At 46.1% G+C, this 19,556-nt stretch overlaps 1 protein-coding gene across 4 annotated transcripts in view; it reads left to right on the top strand.

The window, feature by feature from the left end:
* Positions 1 to 9,031, top strand: part of LOC140385199 (grainyhead-like protein 2 homolog) — a 154,943-nt gene extending 145,912 nt beyond the window's left edge. For 3 of the 4 annotated variants that reach the window (XM_072467092.1, XM_072467094.1, XM_072467095.1), the window contains exons 13-16: positions 1,116 to 1,207; positions 5,093 to 5,178; positions 7,007 to 7,071; positions 7,813 to 9,031. In XM_072467092.1, the coding sequence (XP_072323193.1) occupies positions 1,116 to 1,207; positions 5,093 to 5,178; positions 7,007 to 7,071; positions 7,813 to 7,927 (358 nt within the window). In that variant the 3' untranslated portion in view covers positions 7,928 to 9,031. The remainder of the gene's footprint in view (positions 1 to 1,115; positions 1,208 to 5,092; positions 5,179 to 7,006; positions 7,072 to 7,812) is intronic. The other variant, XM_072467093.1, reaches the window with a different exon arrangement.
* The last annotated feature ends 10,525 nt before the right edge of the window (positions 9,032 to 19,556 follow it).

Genomic DNA, 19,556 nt, shown 5'->3' with positions numbered 1-19,556 from the left:
ACACACACGCACACAAACACACACATATTCAGCCTCGCCCCACAAACACGCAGCAGTTTCTCTCTTCTTCCCCAAGCCACCCCCACCCCCATTTGCAGCCAGTTTCTCTCTCCCTCCATCAGCAGCCGATTTCTTGGCCCCACCCAGCAGTTCATAGAATCCATAGAATCTCTACAGTGCAGGAGCCCATTCGGCCCATCGAGACTGCACCAACCCACTGAAAGAGCACCCTACCTAGCCCCCCCCCCCCCCATCCCTGTAACTGCATCTAACCTGCACATTTCTGGACACTAAGGGGCAATTTTAGCATTGCCAATCCACTAACCAGCATATCTTTGGACTGTGGGGTGAAACTGGAGCACCCCCCCCCCCCCCCCCCCCAACCCAGGCCCCAGGCTGAAGAATGCTGCCTCTCCAATCAGAGACAGGTTCTCTCCCACGTCCACCCCTGTTGGGTCACTAGTATTCCTAGCGGTGGAAAATGGTTGTGAATGCGGACCCAATACTCGTGCTGTACAGCCAATAGCCATCAAGTCTGCTCAGCCTTAGGTCTCCTCTGTTACCCCACTATACTATACCGATTGCCCTCTGTGCAATCATGATTTCCCTTTCGTTCCCAGTATGTAGTTAGTTGCTTAACATGAGGGTTTGACAGCAGAAGACTTCCTTCAAATTGGCCTGGAGTTGCAGCTGTTCTTTGCCCGAGGGTTTTTTGAGGCGTTAGTTCAGATCCTGCCAAGACTTTTCACCATAACCATAAGGTATGCTCAGAACCTTCAACCTCAAATTGTAAGGAAACCAATGCAACACTCAATTTGTATTTACCACAATGGAAAATGTAGGTACCTTGCTGAGTGATCAATGTATGAAATGGACACCCAGATAGAGAATGCCAAATTACAGGAATCATTTAGGATCTAATTGGATACTGCTGTAGTCAGCGGGGTGGGGTTTGGGCATCCTTGAGGCTATGCCAGATAGAGGAAGTAAGATCGACCTTATTCTTCGTTATCTTCTGTAAAGGCTAAGCATGCTGTGCATGAATCTTTGAGACGAGCTGAAATTTGTTCCTCAGTGGACTTGCAATTCTAACAAGTAAGTTTTATTTTGTAAAGCAGTGTCCTTGTGAAAAGGTTGTTCCGATCGTTAGACGATGAATATCCACCAACCGCTACCAAACAGATAAGAGAGGATGTGCACAAAAAAGGTACTTTCCTGACCTCCTTCACCATCTTATCTTGTGATTAAAATGGTGCTTTGCACGACCGGGGAGCTGGTGGCGTGCTGGTAATGCCACTAGACTAGTAGACATGGGTTCAAATCCCACCACGGCAATTCATAAAAATCGGAAATGTAAAGCTGGTCCTAGTGGTGGTGACCGTCAAGCTGTCATCGATTGGCGGCATTTGGCGCAGTGGATAGCACTGGGACTGCGGCGCTGAGGACTCGGGTCCGGATCCCGGCTCTGGGTCACTGTCCGTGTGGAGTTTGCACATTCTCCCCATGTCTGCGTGGGTTTCACCCCCACAACCCAAAGATGTGCAGGTTAGGTGGATTGGTCACGCTAAATTGCACCTTAATTGGAAAATAAAAAAATAATAATTGGGTACTGTAAATTTATTTTTTTAAAAAGCTGCCATCGATTGTCCTAAAAAACCCATCTGGTGTTCTAATGTCCTTTCGGGAAGGAACTCTGCCATCCTTACCAGGTCTGGCCTACATTTGACCTCAGACCCACGTGCAGCAGCCACGGCGCCCAGGCCCCACTTGTAAATACTTGCACCAATTTGCGCCCTCGTGGCTTCGGCCTAAGCGGGCAAGGATGGAGCATGACGTGTCCAACCTGCTAATGATATTGAAATCCACGCAAATGACAGTTTTGAATGGATCTGCCGGGGAGCAAAACATTGATTTCGCTGCCAGCGAGGGGCCGGAACAATAAGAAATGTCACATCTAATTTGCACACACACAGGCACTGACAACCAGCAATGACACAATGACCAAATAATTCATTTTAATATCTTAGATGAGGGATAAATATGGACCAAGGCACCAAGGAAAATTTGCTTATCTTCAAATGGTGTTATGGGCTTCCGCCTGAGGGAGCAAACGGAGCCATAGTTCATCCTAAAGAGAGCACCTCCAGCAGAATTGTCAGTTTAGATTAAAAGTACAAATGTCTAGAGGCGAGACTTGAACCCATAACCCTTTGATTCAAGAGGCGATCGTGCCGCTGCTGACGCCTGATACCCCCAGACCCGGCGAAGGGGCCTCCCATCAATTTCTGCTGACCCCTCAACTGAGATTTGGACTGCAGGCTAACGGACGCTGAGCAGAAAGAAAAAGTTGATGTTCCATCTCTTTTGAGGTCAGCAACCCACAACGCAGAGTCAGACGTCAGTGTGGGAGAATTCTATGTTTACTCTTTGTACAGGGGCTGTGTGTAGAAAATATTCCACACTAACTGTCTTGGGCAGGTGAATGGAAGATTCATAGCTCCCTCCACCTGAATAGTTTTTCTATCTGATTGGATAAGATTGTTGTAAATAAAAGAAGTGGGACAGTGAACTGGCGGAAGACTAATTGGTCTGTTGTGATATTTTGGGTCCCTGACCCAGGAATCCACAACTTCTGCCGTTTCCCTGTACCTTGTTATTTGATTCATATCAAATATTCACTCACTTCTATTTTACGAGTTATAGATTTTACTGGTAGGCTATCTCTGCTTTAATTTTTTTGGGATGAAGAATTTATTTCTGCTAGTTACTGAGCAGTTGAAATAACCTTTTCCCAGTTTACCAGATAATTTTGAACACCAACTCTAACACTCACATTGTTTTCTTTTCTCTCGGCCAACTTCAGTATTCCTGTTGTCACACTGGCTGAGACCCAGTAACTCAGCACACACCAGGACTTTCCTCATCTCCAATTATCTTTGTCCATATATCTTACCACATGATCCATTTACTCACAAAGACATCGGGAAGCTCTTAAAGACTGTCTTTTATTTAATTCCTCAGTCAGCCGCCCTTTCATTTTCAGAAGGCAAAGAGCCACTTTGCCATAAGGCTTGATTCCATTCATTGGGAATATACACATTTTGTTGTCTGTTGCCCCAAGGGGCTGAAGTACGGTTCCATGTTTGCCAGCTGCACTTCAGTATCTCACGCAAGTGGCAGTACTGCAGGTGTGGTCACAGGTTGACAGGTCATTTGACTGTGAAGAACATTAATTACTGGTAGCCCAATCTGCCCATAAGCTTCACTGTAACCCCTGCCACTAAACAGCAACTCAGCTCCCACTCCATCCTCCCGCTTCCCCTCACTCTCTTTGTTCCTCCATCCTACTTCCCTCTGCTCTCTTTACTGATTACCCTCACTCTCTTTGCTGCTCCCTTCTGCTTCCTGCCACTCCTTCCTGTGTCCTCCACCTGTTCTCTACTGTCTGATCTGCTGGTCCCACTATTCGCTCTGTTGTTTCACAATCCTTTTCACTGTCCTCTCCGTTGCTCCCTCCACTCACTCCATTTCCCGCTCCTTCCCACTCTCTTCAGTGCTCCTTCTCACTGTCTGTTTTACTGCTCCGTTTCCTGTGCCCCCGATCCCACGCCCTACGTTTCCTGTGCCCTCCGTTTCCCACTCCTCCACGCTGTCCTCGCTGCTCCCTCTTGCTGTCCGCTCTGCCACATTCCACAGCTCCATTGGGAGAGATGGACATTGCTGAGGCAAGTCTAGGTCCACAAGGGTGCCTCAACATGCCAGTGCATGGATGGAAATAAAACAATATCAGGCCTAAACAGGTAGGCCCTAGAAATGGAGGGAAAACCCCTCTGGCAGAATCATTTGGGCCCCAGGTGCGGCCTTTCCTGCCCATGGCCTGTTATTGGGGCATAGAGCCCCTGGCTCCAGTGGGCCCCATGCAAGTCTCTGGCAGGCCATCTCCATTGAGCTGGCCACCTCCACACATGGCTGGCGGCCACTTTACCACCAACTAAATGCTGGGCAAACCACAAATTGCTCCTAATTGGGGGTCTTAACAATGTGATAAAAGCAAATTACTGCGGATGCTGGAATCTGAAAAGAAAGAAAAAATGCTGGAAAATCTCAGCTGGTCTGGCAGCATCTGTAGGGAGAGAAAAGAGCCAACGTTTCGAGTCCGATGACTTTTTGTCAATGCTAACAGACAGAGAAACTCTTAACAATGTGAGTTGATTGCTCTCCTCCGTGGAGTGACAGCCTGTCCTCTCCCCAACCCGCCCATGAAAGTTCCCAAGCGGGGGAGAATGTTGACCCGGATGTGGCTACCGCCCTATTTTCCCAACCCACCCAATCCAACCTGCCTCCAAGCACTGGGAAAATTGTTTTACTTGCAGGAGACCTCATTAGAAGACATTTTACTGGGTCAGAATCTGATCAGAGAAATCATTGGAAGGTTTGATTGTATCTGTTTGGAAACCACAGCGGTTCCAAATTAAGCTTCCCTCAGACTTTCAGTGTTGTGAGAGGCATAACATTTGATGGCCACTGATAAACCCCAGTGCTCTTGGGAGGGTGACAAACCATCCTTTAAAAAGCCTTTCTTCAACTTATTCAAACAATATACTTTCTACAATCTTGTGTATGGGCTGCTCCAACTGATGACTAAGGGAAAATGAGATGGAGCCCTGAAGCTTAAATTAATTTTGCAATCCAAAACAGTGTGACGTCCTAACCAGCCTCCAGGTACTTTGATAGAAACTGACTGAATCGTGAGATGGAAGTGCGATTGAATGGTATTGGGGCTAAGTTTACAATGTTGAGATCTTGCTACCGAGCCTTACTCACCAGCTGCATATACTGGTGATTTGGGCATCAATGCCACATGATGTTTCAACCATTAATTTTAATCTGCCAAAAATGAAGAGTCCCATTCTAAATTGCTGGCCAGTGCTACAGATGGCAAACCTCTACTCCAGGAGCAGGATTTCATAAAATACATTTTATCAATCAAACTGATTGTGAAATCCAGATTATACTGTAGTTATGCAGCGGTTCATTTTTCTGTGACATTGAGGTAAATGCATGTTCAGCCTTGAAACATTTGTGTTTCTAGTCCTGCTCTATGTACGGAAAGAGTCTGATGAGGTGTTTGACGCTTTGATGCTGAAGTCTCCGACTTTGAAGGGGCTGATGGACGCGGTAAGTCGTTGCTTTTATCTTAAAATCTGAGTAGCTCTTCGATTTCAAAATTAAGTATGGGGTGTCAAGCTGGAGTAGCGAGTAGTAATGTGAAGGTTGAATGTCAGCTGCATCTGCACTGTGACTGAGCCAAAGTTACGAGAGTGAATGCAGTGTGCGATCTCCATTTTAACGCACTTCATCCAGAGAGAATGGCAAGGCATGCAAAGAGCCAAAATTAGGCCTTATCAAATTAGCGGCCTGAGATCATTGACCTCTGTTCCTGGCCTGCTGAGGTCATTGACCTCCGTTCCTGGCCTGCTGAGGTTATTGACCTCCATTCCTGGCCTGCTGAGGTTATTGACCTCCGTTCCTGGCCTGCACCATTTCATCCTCATTGACTTTCCAGTTGGCCAAGGCTCCCATTACAAGGAGATGTCATGTGCCTGCATGCTTTGTAATATAAAGGTGCTCGGCAGAACAAGGGATAAAATGGGCTGGAGAATAGCACCACCACCAGTATCATGTATAGAGTCACATGGCAAGAGCCTTTGAGAGAGCAGTTTGAAAACTGAAATCTAAGTAAACAGCCTACCTGCATGGAACAGCTCCATGCATGACCATACCTTGGATCTATAAAGGCTACCAATAAACACTTCTTGTTTAAACATGCAAGTCTCAATCTCATCATTGAGACACCTAAAATAACCCATTAATACAACATATGGTGGCAGCAAACAGAATCATAAATACAACATGGTTGGCACCAGTTGGATCTTCGATAATATATCACCAACAGTAGGTGGGTGAGGAAGGGTATAAATTTAAAAAATCATGCCTGATGTGACCTTAATAAAAGGTCAGGAGTAATCCTGTAATGTCTGGAGCCCAAATGCAGAACCACAGCAGGAAGTGACAGGCCCAGGACGGGCCAATTTAATTAAAAGATTTATTGTCAGAACTCTTGTGGGTCCAGAGGTAGAGGAATTCTCCATCCCCATGTGCAACATGCAAACGCTTCTTTGGTATCCCCTTCTTTCCCTTCCTCCCACCACGATCACTTCCAGATCCCTCTTTGCCCCCCTAGCTGCTGGGAACCATTCCTACAGATTCCAGCGTGCAGTCCCCTGCCACTAAATTCCCATTCGTGCCAGCAAGCCAGACAGTGACTCGAACCGGGCATTGAGCAGCAGGACTCCACGATCTTGTATTTAAATGAGTCCGGACCATTACATTCAGTGGTATCTCCACATTACAGTACTCTGGAGCGCGCTGCCTGCTTTGGAACTTTGGAACTCGAGCATACTGTTTTCACTGACATTGAACCCTCTCCATAACCCCCCTCTCTCTCTCTCTCTCTCTCTCTCTCTCTCTCTCTCTCTCTCTCTCTCTCTCTCTCTCCCCCCCCCCCCCCCCCCTTCAATATCAGATCCTGTGTGCAAGTGAAAGTAATAAGTGGGTGTTGGCAGAAGCATACCACCAAGTTGTTTCTGCTAGGTTAGTAAATGAATGAAAAGTGTGGGAACGGAGGATGATTTCCCTCCTCTCCTGGGGCCCTACATGAACTAAGCATTATGCAGTGAGACGATTGGGCGAGGGTCGCCCAGGTTAACTGTATTCAAATGTCGAAACTTGTTTTTGTAATTTTTCAGTTTTGACTCTGAGCGCAGGAGACAAGCCCTCCAGTTTGGGGAGGAAAAGGAAATCTCAGTTTGGGGAATGCATCATAGCCAAGGAATTCCAGTGTATTTGACTTTTGAAGGCACTAATCTTTGAGCTGAACACATTGACCCAAAGAATCCATTGACGGTGAATGTTAATCATACCTCCTTTCTCTTTGCGATGTTAGTTATCCGACAAGTATGGATTTCCAGCAGAGAAGATTGGAAAGATTTACAAGAAAAGTAAAAAAGGGTAAGGAATAGTGAGGTTCTTAAAGTCAAAATGGTGACTGTAGTAAATGGGAGAGGTCTTTGGTGTCTCAATGATAAAAGCTAGATTTTAAATAAGTGGCAAACATTCTTGAACTCCATCGCTCTGCTGGTCCAGGATAAGTAACAGGTTTAAGAAATTACCTGCACCATTTATCCACTAGAAATTGAGGGTGGTGATATCCTGTGTTTTCTGTAGTAAATTCTGAGTGTTCATAGATAATAGCCACACATTCTACCCCATTACAAAGACACAAGAACATGTGATTATGTACACAGAATTGACATTCTGTGAGCCTACAGAGCAAAATGGCGATACGAAACAGGAAGGCACGGTGGCACAATGGTCAGTCCTGCTGCCTCACAGCGCCAGGGACACAGGTTCGAGTCCGACCAGTAATAATCGTACTGTTTATGTCTTGATCGAGTGTAGTAAACACTGAACTGGCTCCGCATTTTTAGTCCGTTTGACCCAGTGATTCTAAAGTATTTGGGAATGCTTGGCCTGTAACTTTTAAATTTACACAAGAAAATTGTGGAGGTCTTTCAAGAGCTGGATAACAGAGCACTGTAAAGAACAAAAATAGTAATGGAAGTCTCCAAAGACGTGCTTTGGCCCAGTGAACAGAATGAGCATTGGATGTGTTGAAAATTGAAGCTGCAAAGATTTCCCCCCCCCCCCCCCCCCACAAAGATATTAAATGTTTTTCTTTTGTTAAACTAGAATTTTGGTGAACATGGATGACAACATCATTGAACACTATTCCAATGAGGACACTTTCATTCTCAACATTGAAAACCTGGGTGAGAGCTTCAAAATCACGCTGACTGAAATTTAACACGGTCTTGGAGTCACATCGAAAGGGGGAAAAAGTCCTTTTGTGAAAGATGGATCACAATCTGATAATCTTAACAGCTACAGATCTGACTGCTAGTTAACTATCGATGACTGATGAAAAGGAGTTTGCTTCTATCAAGTGGACAATCGTTGTACATACTTCAGAAATCAATGAAGCTGAACTGACATTTCTTCTTAGGCTTTACTTCACAACATATAAATATTGACTTTTTTAAATATAGTGCTAAATTATTGCCCCAAAGACTTCGGAATAGGCAGAATGGTGGTGTTACGGTGCGGACAATATTTTAGCTCTTAGCCGGATATTTGGTACGGACATCCGTTACGACTCTGCCTGGCATGCTCCTCTCTTCTTTTCTCTCTCCCCCTCCCCCATGCTGATCGCAGTCAGCTCCGTGTTTCAGTCACTGGCTCTAGTCCCACACCACTTTCTCCACACCAGATGTATCCAGCAGTACCTCAGAACACACGATTGTGAAGCCCCTCCAATTGGAGAGCAGTAAGACATGCTCCATTGCCTTTTAAGGTAATTATGAGAGTTTCGACATGTGATTGCATTTTAGTCGAATGCATTTGTGATCAGACTGGCATACATTTAACACTGCAGTCGGCCACACATGTGCGGGCTTGCTTTGGTTCTTTCTCTAAGTAGCACCGAGGACCAGTAACATCCATCTTTAGTAGAATTTGACACTAACTGAAATAGAAATAGCAAATATAATTGTAAAAAATGTCTATAATGTGCAATATTAAAATTTTACATAAGGCATGTTTACTGCCATAATGCTTTGGGTTGAGGGTTTTCATGGTAGCTGTGTATTTTTATTTTTTAATATGAAACCTGTTTCCTTCTTGTCTATATATTAAGTTTGAAAGGCGTCATGAGATTACTGTATAAACTACTATCCAGGGTATTTAAAGGATTTGGGAGACTTGAACGTTTTTACAAATTGAGAAAAAAATCTGTATACAAGGTAATATTTTTGGAAATGGGAGTTGGGATCTATTCAGACTTTAAAAAGACAGTTGTATTTTATTTTTTGTACATTTTTTTTTTAAAGAGCAAAATAAACTTCAGAACGTATATGGATTCAAGTCATACTTTTTCTACTTGGGGGGAGGCAGTCGTGAGCGGAGGCCAATCCTCCCCTCCGTTGACAGGCCTACACGCAGTCCGACTCAGACGTTCGAACATTAGCTAATGTTTCACTCACTCTCAATCTCTCCCCTCCATCGCTACTCTTCCTCACCTCCCACTCCTGCCCCTTCTCCCCATTCTGCCCTCCTTTTCCGTCCCTCCTCACCTCATCCCTCCTCCTCTTTTCCCCACTCCCTTCGTTTCCCTCCTCGACATTTTCCTGCCCCCTCTCTCCTTCCCCTTTCCTCCCGCTAACCCCTCTGCTCCCATTCCATTTACTTCCCTCTTACTCCCCGCCCGCCCATTTCACCAACACTCTCTTTAATGTTTCTTTCACATTGCTCTTGGTTGCTTTTCTCTCAGGCTCTTTTCTTCCAACTCTGTATGTTGTTTATTTCTCAGTTCTCTCTCGCTGACAGCTGACTAAATATCGTCATTCCTGCCCAAAATTGAAACAGCATTTGCTATTTAAAAAGTAGCTTAAAATGACACGTGAGGCCACACGTTAATTTATAAAGCACCGTGTTCTGCTCTGGTTTAGATATTTTGTCTATGTAGCTACGATTCTCCAAGATTGTATACATCGGTCAGGCCCATTCCCGTGAAATGAATCTCTCCCACCCCAACAAAAAAAATCTTCAAGCCACTAAACAGCTGTCAAAAATCACGCATTTTGTATGAGTGATGCCTGTAAATCAAATGGCTCAAATATTTCCCTCACATGAGAGTGGTTACCACTATAACCGTTTGTTAAAAAACCTTTAAGGTGTGATGCTCTGCCCTGTTTTGGGGGAAGGGAACTTTTGGACTTCATGGAATAGGAAGTTAATAGGACAAGACGAGGGTAAGAGGGTTAGGATATGAGAATGGCTTGGCTGCGGTGGCAAGGCAGAGATACCTAGGTGGGGATCGTGAGTGGATCACTGGCCAGAGGAAGGATGAAGAGGGAGCAGGTGAAGGAAGACTGTCACTAGACGGGACATGGGAAGTAGGGTAGCCGTAGTTTTAATTTCTTTACAGGTGCTCCGGTTTCCTCCCACAGTCCAAAGATGTTTCACGGTAGGTGGATTGGCCATGCTAAATTGCCCCTTAGTGTCCACAGATGTGCAGGTTAGGTGGGGTTACAGGGGTAGGACGGGGGAATGAGCCTAGGTGTGGTGCTCTTTCTGGGGGTCGGTGCAAACTCAATGAGTCAAATGGCCTCCTGCGCTGTAGGGATTTTATGGGGATGTGAAGCAAATAGAAGTAAAGAATATTCAGTTGTCAGGTAGCAGATGCTGTCACGTTTACGCTTTATTGAAAAAGTTCTTTCCAACATGATCTCTAAGAACCAAAAACATCTGTATTAGAGCGTGGAAGAGAAGACAAACTGCTTCTGTGGGAATCCAAATATTTGAGGATCCAAAAGGAAGGAACGTAATCATTCTCCTTCTTCATCTTTTACAAACTCTCTTCCTTCAAATCTGTATCCTGCCAGCAAAACTATCCTAAATGTCATTGGTCGTTCTGTACAAGTGTCTTTGCCAGATGGGTTGTTCAGATGAACAGCAATATTTCATATAGTTGAGCAGTTTTCTGATTTGGCCTTTTGATTTTTGCCTCTTGCTTTCCTCCCCTTGCTGTCTAGTCAGATTCTTGTTTTTAAATACATTTAAAGTACCCAATTTTCTTTTCCCTAAGTAAGGGACAATTTGGCGTGGCCAATCCACCTACCCTGCATATCTTTGGGTTTGTGGGGAGTGAGACCCACTCAGACACGGGGAGAATGTGCAAAGACCACACAGTCAGTGACCCGGGGCCGGGATCGAACCCGGGTCCTCTGTGCCGTGAGGCAGCAGTGCTAACCACCGTGCTGCCCTTTATCTTGTCAGGTTCTGCTCTCTAACTTTCCTCCTGCCTTCCATATTAGTCTTCGCCCTGGGCTTTTCAATATTATCTTCAGATGTGACAAATAAACACTTTACTGACAATGGCTTTCCTATTAACAACCCATACTCAACTCTTTTGCACATCGCGTCCTTAATATCCTTTCTTTTGTGGGAGGGAGCTTGGGTGTGATAAATCAGTTGACAACAAGACTGCCAAGGTGTAGCCAAGTGGGACAATTTAAGTATATGGTTTAGTCAACTAGGTATTAATAAAAGCAACTTAATTCACACAACGGGTTAGACTGCCCATCCTCACCATGGATAGCAGAGCATTCAGAAACCCAGAAGGAATTTGTCTCATACATTTCTCAAACTCTGGACTTTTTAAACTCCTGGTAGTCGCATTGGTCTTCTGTCGCCTGTTCAGATTTTTCGTTGTTTTGGGATTCTGCGCAGAGGTAATTTCTCAGTTTTGGATCCGTTTCCTCTCCGCTACAACGAACAAGGTTTTGAGCTGATTCCCTTTACCGTAAACAGTTCATTAGTCAAACCAGTCAATCGACCATTTATCAGGACACATCATTGATTTCTCACTTGCCTTTAGCACCTGGCATCAATTCCTAACCTACAACATTCCTAAGTAAGAAGGTTTTCTCACACTTCCAGACACCTTGGGCGGGATTCTCCACTCCCACGCCGAAGTGGCCGCGCCGTCGTGAACGCCGTCAAGGTTCACGACGGCGCGGAACGGCCCCGGTCCCGACCGATTCAGGCCCTGACAATGGGCCAGTATCGGGGCCGCGTCATCTACACGCGCCAGGCCTTGTCGCCCGCGTAAAAGCGGCGCCGCATAGATGACGCGGCCGGCGCCGCATAACGGACGTCATCCGCGCATGCGTGGTTGCCGACCTCTCTAAGTCCGCCCCGCAAGAAGATGGGGGACGGATCTTGCGGGGCCGCGGAAGGAAGGATGTCCTCCTTCAGAGAGGACGGCCCGACGATCGGTGGGCACCGATCGCGGGCCACCTCACATTCCAGGTGAAGCCCGGTGCAGGATCCTCCCTCGCCCCCCCACAGGCCGCCCCCCCCAGCGTTCACGCACCGCCCACGACTGCAGCGACCAGGTGTGGACGGCGCCGGGGGGAACCCGCCGTTTTGGGCTGGCCGCTCGGCCCATCCGGGCCTCAGAATAGCAGGGGTGCCGGAGAATCGCCATTTTCGGTTTCTCCGGCCTGCGGCCCGCAAAACACGACCGGGCCGTTCCCGCCGCTTGGGAGAATCGCGGGAGGGCGTCGGACCGGCGTCCCCGGAAATTTTGGCGGCCCAGGCGATTCTCCCAACCGGCATGGGAGTGGAGAATCGCGCTCCTTATTAATTTACACTGAATCTGGATAGTTTAGGACAATTTCCTGTAGTTATGAGCAAGTTTGCAGGCTCAGGTTGAAAAGATTCACTTAAAGTTTGAAACTATGACATTTGGAGATGCAGAATTTGAATACATGGTTTGATTCTTTTACAATATGTGATTCTAAAATTCAATTTTTTTCACGAGGGAAGAAGCTTCATTGCAGAATTAAAATTCTGTTGCCTTCTGTAGCATCTATTTTCTCATGTCACTTCTTCACCCAAGTCCAGAAAACCTGTCACGGTAGGGATAAGAACATAAGAACTAGGAACAGGAGTAGGCCATCTGGCCCCTCGAGCCTGCTCCGCCATTTAATGAGATCATGGCTGATCTTTGTGGACTCAGCTCCACTCTCCGGCCCTTACACCATATCCCCGAATCCCTTTATTCTTTAGAAAGGCATCTATCTTTTTCTTAAAAACGTTTAAAGAAGGAACCTCAACTGCTTCACTGGGCAAGGAATTCCAGAGATTCACAACCCTTTGGGTGAAGAAGTTCCTCCTACACTCCGTCCTAAATCTACCTCCCCTTATTTTGAGGCTATGCCCCCTAGTTCTGCTTTCCCCGACCAGTGGAAACAACCTGCCCGCATCTATCCTATCTATTCCCTTCATAATTTTATATGTCTCAATAAGATCCCCCCACATCCTTCTAAACTCCAATGAGTACAGTCCCAGTCTACTCAACCTCTCGTCATAATCTAATCCCCTCAACTCTGGGATCAACCTAGTGAATCTCCTCTGCACTCCCTCCAGTGCCAATATGTCCTTTCTCAGGTAAGGAGACCAAAACTGAACACAATACTCCAGTTGTGGCCTCACCAACACCCTATACAATTGCAGCATAACCTCACTAGTCTTGAACTCCATCCCTCTAGCAATGAAAGACAAAACTCGATTAGCCTTCTTAATCACCTGTTGCACCTGCACACCAACTTTTTACGACTCGTGCACCAACACACCCAGGTCCCTCTGCACAGCAGCATGTTTTAACATCTTACCGTTTAAATAATAATCCATTCTGCTGTTATTCCTCCCAAAATGGATAGCCTCACACTTGGCAACATTGAATTCCATCTGCCAGACCCTAGCCCATTCACCTAACCTATCCAAATCCTTCTGCAGACTTCCGGTATCCTCTGCCCTTTTTGCTTTACCACTCATCTTAGTGTCGTCTGCAAACTTTGACACATTGCACTTGGTCCCCCAACTCCAAATCGTCTATGTAAATTGTGAACAACTGCGGGCCCAACACTGATCCTTGAGGGACCCCACTAGTTACAGGTTGCCAACCAGAGAAACACCCATTTATCCCCACTCTCTGCTTTCTGTTAGTTAACCAATCCTCTACCCATGCTACCACTTTACCCTCAATGCCATGCATCTTTAGTTTATGCAGCAACCTTTTGTGTGGCACCTTGTCAAAAGCTTTCTGGAAATCCAGATATACCACATCCATTGGCTCCCCGTTATCTACTGCACTGGTAACGTCCTCAAAAAATTCTACCAAATTAGTCAGACACGACCTACCCTTTGTGAACCCATGCTGCGTCTGCCCAATGGGACAATTTCCCTCCAGGTGCCCCGCTATTTCCTCCTTAATGATAGATTCCAGCATTTTCCCTACAACCGAAGTTAAGCTTACCGGCCTATAATTGCCCGCTTTCTGCCGACCTCCGTTTTTAAACAGTGGTGTCACGTTTGCTACTTTCCAGTCCTCTGGGACCACCCCAGAGTCTAGTGAATTTTGATAAATTATCACTAGTGCGTTTACAATTTCCCTAGCCATCTCTTTTAACACTCTGGGATGCATCCCATCAGGGCCAGGAGACTTGTCTACCTTTAGCCCCATTAGCTTGCCCAATACTGCCTCCTTAGTGATTACAATCATCTCAAGGTCCTCACCTATCATATCCTTATTTCCATCAGTCACTGGCATGTTATTTGTGTCCTCCACTGTGAAGACTGACCCAAAAAACCTGTTCAGCTCCTTAGCCATTTCCCCGTCTCCTATTATTAAATCTCCCTTCTCATCTTCCAAAGGACCAATATTTACCTTAGCCACTCTTTTTTGCCTTATATATTTGTAGAAGCTTTTACTATCTGCTTTTATGTTCTGAGCCAGTTTACTTTCATAGTCTACCTTACTCTTCTTTATGGCTTTTTTAGTAGCTTTCTGTTGCCCCCTAAAGACTTCCCAGTCCTCTAGTCTCCCACTAATTTTTGCCACTTTGTATGTTTTTTCCTTCACTTTGATACTCTCCCTCACCTCCTTAGATATCCACAGTCGATTTTTCCCCTTTCTACCGTCTTTCTTTTTTGTCGGTATGAACCTTTTCTGAACACTGTGAAAGATCGCTCGGAAGGTTCTCCACTGTTCCTCAACTGCTTCACCATGAAGTCTTTGCTCCCAGTCTACCTTAGCTAGTTCTTCTCTCATCCCATTGTAATCGCCTTTGTTTAAGCACAAAACACTAGTGTTTGATTTTACCTTGTCATCCTCCAACTGTATTTTAAATTTCACCATATTGTGGTCGCTCCTTCCAAGAGGATCCCGAACTATGAGATCATTAATCAATCCTGCCTCATTACACAGGACCAGATCTAGGACCGCTTGTTCCCTTGTAGGTTCCATTACATACTGTTCCAGGAAATTATCCCGGGCACATTCTATAAACTCCTCCTCAAGGCTGCCTTTACCAACCTGGTTAAGCCAATCGATATGCAGATTAAAATCTCCCATGATAACCTCTGTACCATTTCTACATGCATCCGTTATTTCTTTGCTTATTGCCTGCCCTACCATCCTGTTACTATTTGGTGGCCTATAGACTACTCCTATCAGTGACCGTTTCGCCTTACTATTCCTGATTTCCACCCAAATTGATTCAACCTTGTCCTCCATAGCACCAATATCATCCCTTACTATTGCCCGGATGCCATCCTTAAACAACAAAGCTACACCACCGTCCATTCTATCCTTTCGTATAGTCCGATACCCTTGGATATTTAACTCCCAGTCGTGACCATCTTTTAACCATGTTTCAGTAATGGCCACCAAATCATAGTCGTTCACGATGATTTGCGCCATCAACTCATTTACCTTATTTTGTATACTACGAGCATTCAGGTAAAGTACACTTATGCTGTTTTTTATGTCTTTGTTATGAATCCTAACACCTTGATCAGTAACTTTTCGCAATTTATTTTTCCTCTTACCCTTTCTCCTAATTTTCCTTGTCTTTGAACCCATATCTCTACATAATAACCTGTCACGTAACCTGCTGCCTTGATCTCCATTAACCATTATACTGTCCATAGCTTTACACTTCCTTTCCCCCCAACTTGCTAGTTTAAAGTCCTTGTGACCAACCTATTTATCCTATTCGCTCGAACACTGGTCCCAGAATGGTTCAGGTGAAGACCGTCCCAACGGTACAGGTCCCTCCTGCCCCAGTACTGATGCCAATGCCCCATGAAATGGAATCCCTCTTTCCCGCACCACTCCTTTAGCCACGTGTTAACTTCTCTAATTTTCTCAACCCTATGCCAATTGGCACGTGGCTCGGGTAGTAATCCAGAGATTATAACCCTGGAGGACCTGCTCTTTAATTTAGTCCCTAGTGTTTGATAATCCCCAAACAGGTTCTCTTTCCTAGTCTTACCTATGTTGTTAGTCCCAACGTGGACCACAACAACTGGATCCTCCCCCTCCCTCCAAAATCCTTTCAAGCCGATCAGAGATGACCCTCACCCTGGCACCGGGCAGGCAACATACCATGCAGGACTCTCGATCTGGCTTACAAAGGATGCCATCAATCCCCCTAATTATAGAATCCCCTACAACTACCACTTGTCTTTTTGCTCCCCCCTCTTGAATGGCTTCCTGTACCACAGTGCAGTGGTCAGTAAACTCATCCTCCCTACAGTCCTCTTCCTCATCCACACAGGGAGCAAGTACCTCATACCTGTTGGACAAGGTCAAGGGCTGAGGCTCCTCAACTCCTAAACTCAGGATCCCCCTACCTGCCTCCCTTGCAGTCACACCACTCTGTCCCTGACCACTGTCCGAATTAACAGAACTTATTCTACCGGGTGTGACTGCCTCCTGAAACAAAGTGTCCAGGTAATGTTCCCCCGCCCTGATGTGCCGCAGTGTGTGCAGCTCGGTCTCCAGCTCATCAATTCTGAGCCGAAATTCCTCGAGCAGCCAACACTTGCTGCAGATGTGGTCACTGACGGTCTCAATGGGATCCACTAGTTCTATCATCATACAGCAACAGCACATCACCTGTCCAGCCATATTCAACTAGTTAATTAATTTAAATATTTTTTAAAAATTTAAAAAATGTAATAGAACCTCAAGGATAAACCCGAACACCAACAAAAACACAGCCCTCTCTCGCCACTCACCCGAACTCAGTCACTCACCTAAACTCAGATGCATTCTGTTCCAATCAGCACTCAGTCACTCACCTAAACTCAGATGCACTCTGTTCCAATCAGCACTTAGTCACTCACCTAAACTCAGATGCACTCTGTTCCAATCAGCACTCAGTCACTCACCTAAACTCAGATGCACTCTGTTCCAATCAGCACTCAGTCACTCACCTAAACTCAGATGCACTCTGTTCCAATCAGCACTCCGTGACTAAAGGCACTCCTGCCACACCTTTTGTGCACTCACCTCTCCCAGCACTGTCCCGGCTCTCTCCTCCCGCGCTTTTTAAATCTCCCGGCTCTCTCCTCCGGCGCTGTTTTCGCTGTCCCGGCTCTCTCTGCTCCCGCGCTGTTTTCGCTGTCCTGGCTCTCTCCTCCCGCGCTTTTAAAATCTGATAATGATGAGGTGGGTTATGGGTGAACAGGTATTTGTATGAATATTAATTCTTGGGGTGTGTGCATTATTTCCCCTGATTCCCGTTGACACCAGTTTTGCTAACGCTCCTTGATGCCACAATCGCTCAAATGCTGCCTTATGGAATCCTTACAGTGTAGAAGGAGGCCATTTGGCCCGTCAAGTCTGCTCTGACCCTCTGAAAGATTACCCCATTCCCGTAACCCCACCTAATCCTTTGGACACTAAGGGGTAATGCACCTAACCTGCACATCTTTGGACTGTTGGAGGAAACCGGAGCACCCGGAGGAAACTCATGCAGTTGAGCAGTTTGCACGTTCTCCCTGTGTCTGCGTGGGTTTCACCCCCACAACCCAAAGATGTGCAGGTTAGGTGGATTGGCTATACTAAATTACCCCTTAATTGGGAAAAAATAAAATTGGGTACTCTAAATTTATATTTAAAAAGAATATCGTCAGGGCCCATGGCCTTTGCTGTATCCAGTGCATTCAATCATTTCTTGATATAATGTGGAGTGAATTAAATTGGTTGAAGACTGGTAGCTGGAGGAAGCTAAGATGAATCTTTCACTTGGTACTGCTGGCTGAAGTTTGTAACAAACTGTGATTCTGAACTCAGCCGGAAAATCTATAGTTTACCTTTTAGTTTGGTGCAGAAATCTGGAGTGCGATCTAACCAAATGGGAAGAGTCCTGTAGTGAGTGCGTGTAGCCTGTGCTTTCTGGTGCTCGCAGTGCCACGAATCCTCTACTTTATACCAGGACGCAGTTATATTTGTGGCATCAGTGGGGAATTCCCTGATAAGATCGCACTTAATCCCGTTTCCTGCACTGAGGAGTTCCGCTCACCGGAATTCCTCAGCGCAGAAGATTAGGCCACCATTTTAAAATGAGTCGACTCCTGAACCCCCCCAAATCCCTTATAAGGGGGTCCTCAGGCCACCCCGCAGCCCACCGCGCAGGGCACCCCGTGCCTGGTCCCCAGTGCGGGAATAATGCGAGCCTGGCACTGTGGCACTATCAGTCTGGCACCACCCCTTCCAGCTGGCATGCCACCTGGGCAGTGCTAGGTTGGCACCTAGGTGGCACTGACCGTGTCAAGGCACCTGGGTGGCACCAGCAGTGCCCGGGTAACAACCTGCCTAGAGGGCAAGCACCTGGGGGCCTCCATTCCTCTGGGAGACCCCCACGAGTGCCATTCCAAACGGGGAGCACCACTGAACGGTGCTCGCCCGAGATCTCCGAGGCACGGGGGTTAGATCCCACTCCTCGGGCAGATTGCAGGAATGCCTATTAGAGTGAGACTAGCTGTCACACTCTGATATGCAGATTTGCAAAATAGTGATCCTACCCACAATGAGCAGGGTTCGGAACGCAACGGCTCACGAGATCGCGTTAGATCTCGGGAGGTGTGGCGAGCTGGGTAGATCCCGGAAGACCAGTACAATCCCAATATCAAATTAGGCAGCATCAGTGGAGTCAAGAAGACCTTTAAAAATGGTGGGTGGGACCCAGATGTGGAAGCTCCATCCCATTTCTGACAGATTCCAAATTTGGCAGGAGGGGAAAAGGAAGGAGTGGGTCGGGGCAGGGTGTGAATTACACAAGAGGGAAACCTGAACTTAGCAGGGCCATTTGAGCTTGGTGCTCCGTTCAAACAGACTCCATTTTGGCTGTTGAAATAGTCTTAACCTGTAGTGTGGGAGTCACACGTTGATGGAGCAGACATGAACTCTCTTGCTGGATGGCTAATATATGTTTAACTGTCATGATCTGCAGTTTCTTTTTTAAATCCCCTGCGCTTTAAACTGTAAAAGAAAACTGCAGCTATCAGCAATTATTTTTTTTAATCCTCTGCTGGACTGCATCGATTGATAGGTCTGCGGGTCTAGCATCTGTTCGAGCTCTTTCAATAGAGTTCTTTTTGATATTTCCCCAAGAGCTAATCTTAATGACTTTCATTATTTTGACTTTCAAAAATTACAATTATTTCAGCAGAGGTTTCGGTGTTCACAGATTGATTGACAACTAGGTTATTAAAGGATTGGGTGTAGGAACAAAGACTTTTTTTTCATAAAAGAGATTAACCACTTGAGATTTTAAAACATTGGTGCTTTCATGAATGGGAGATGTTTTCACTATCAAGTCTGCATAGTGAGTTAGCACTGCTGTCTCATAGCGCCGAGGACCCAGGTTCTGTCCCGGCCCTGGGTCACTGACCGTGTGAAGTTTGTACATTCTCCCCGTGTCTGCGGGGGTCTCACCCACACAACCCAAAGATGTGCAGGGTAGGCGGATTGGCCACGCTAAATTGCCCCTTAATTGGAAACAAAGAACTGCGTACTC

This window comes from Scyliorhinus torazame, chromosome 11 (assembly GCF_047496885.1).
Source record: "Scyliorhinus torazame isolate Kashiwa2021f chromosome 11, sScyTor2.1, whole genome shotgun sequence".
Classification (NCBI taxonomy): domain Eukaryota; kingdom Metazoa; phylum Chordata; class Chondrichthyes; order Carcharhiniformes; family Scyliorhinidae; genus Scyliorhinus; species Scyliorhinus torazame.
This window is presented reverse-complemented; position numbering and strand designations above follow the sequence as displayed.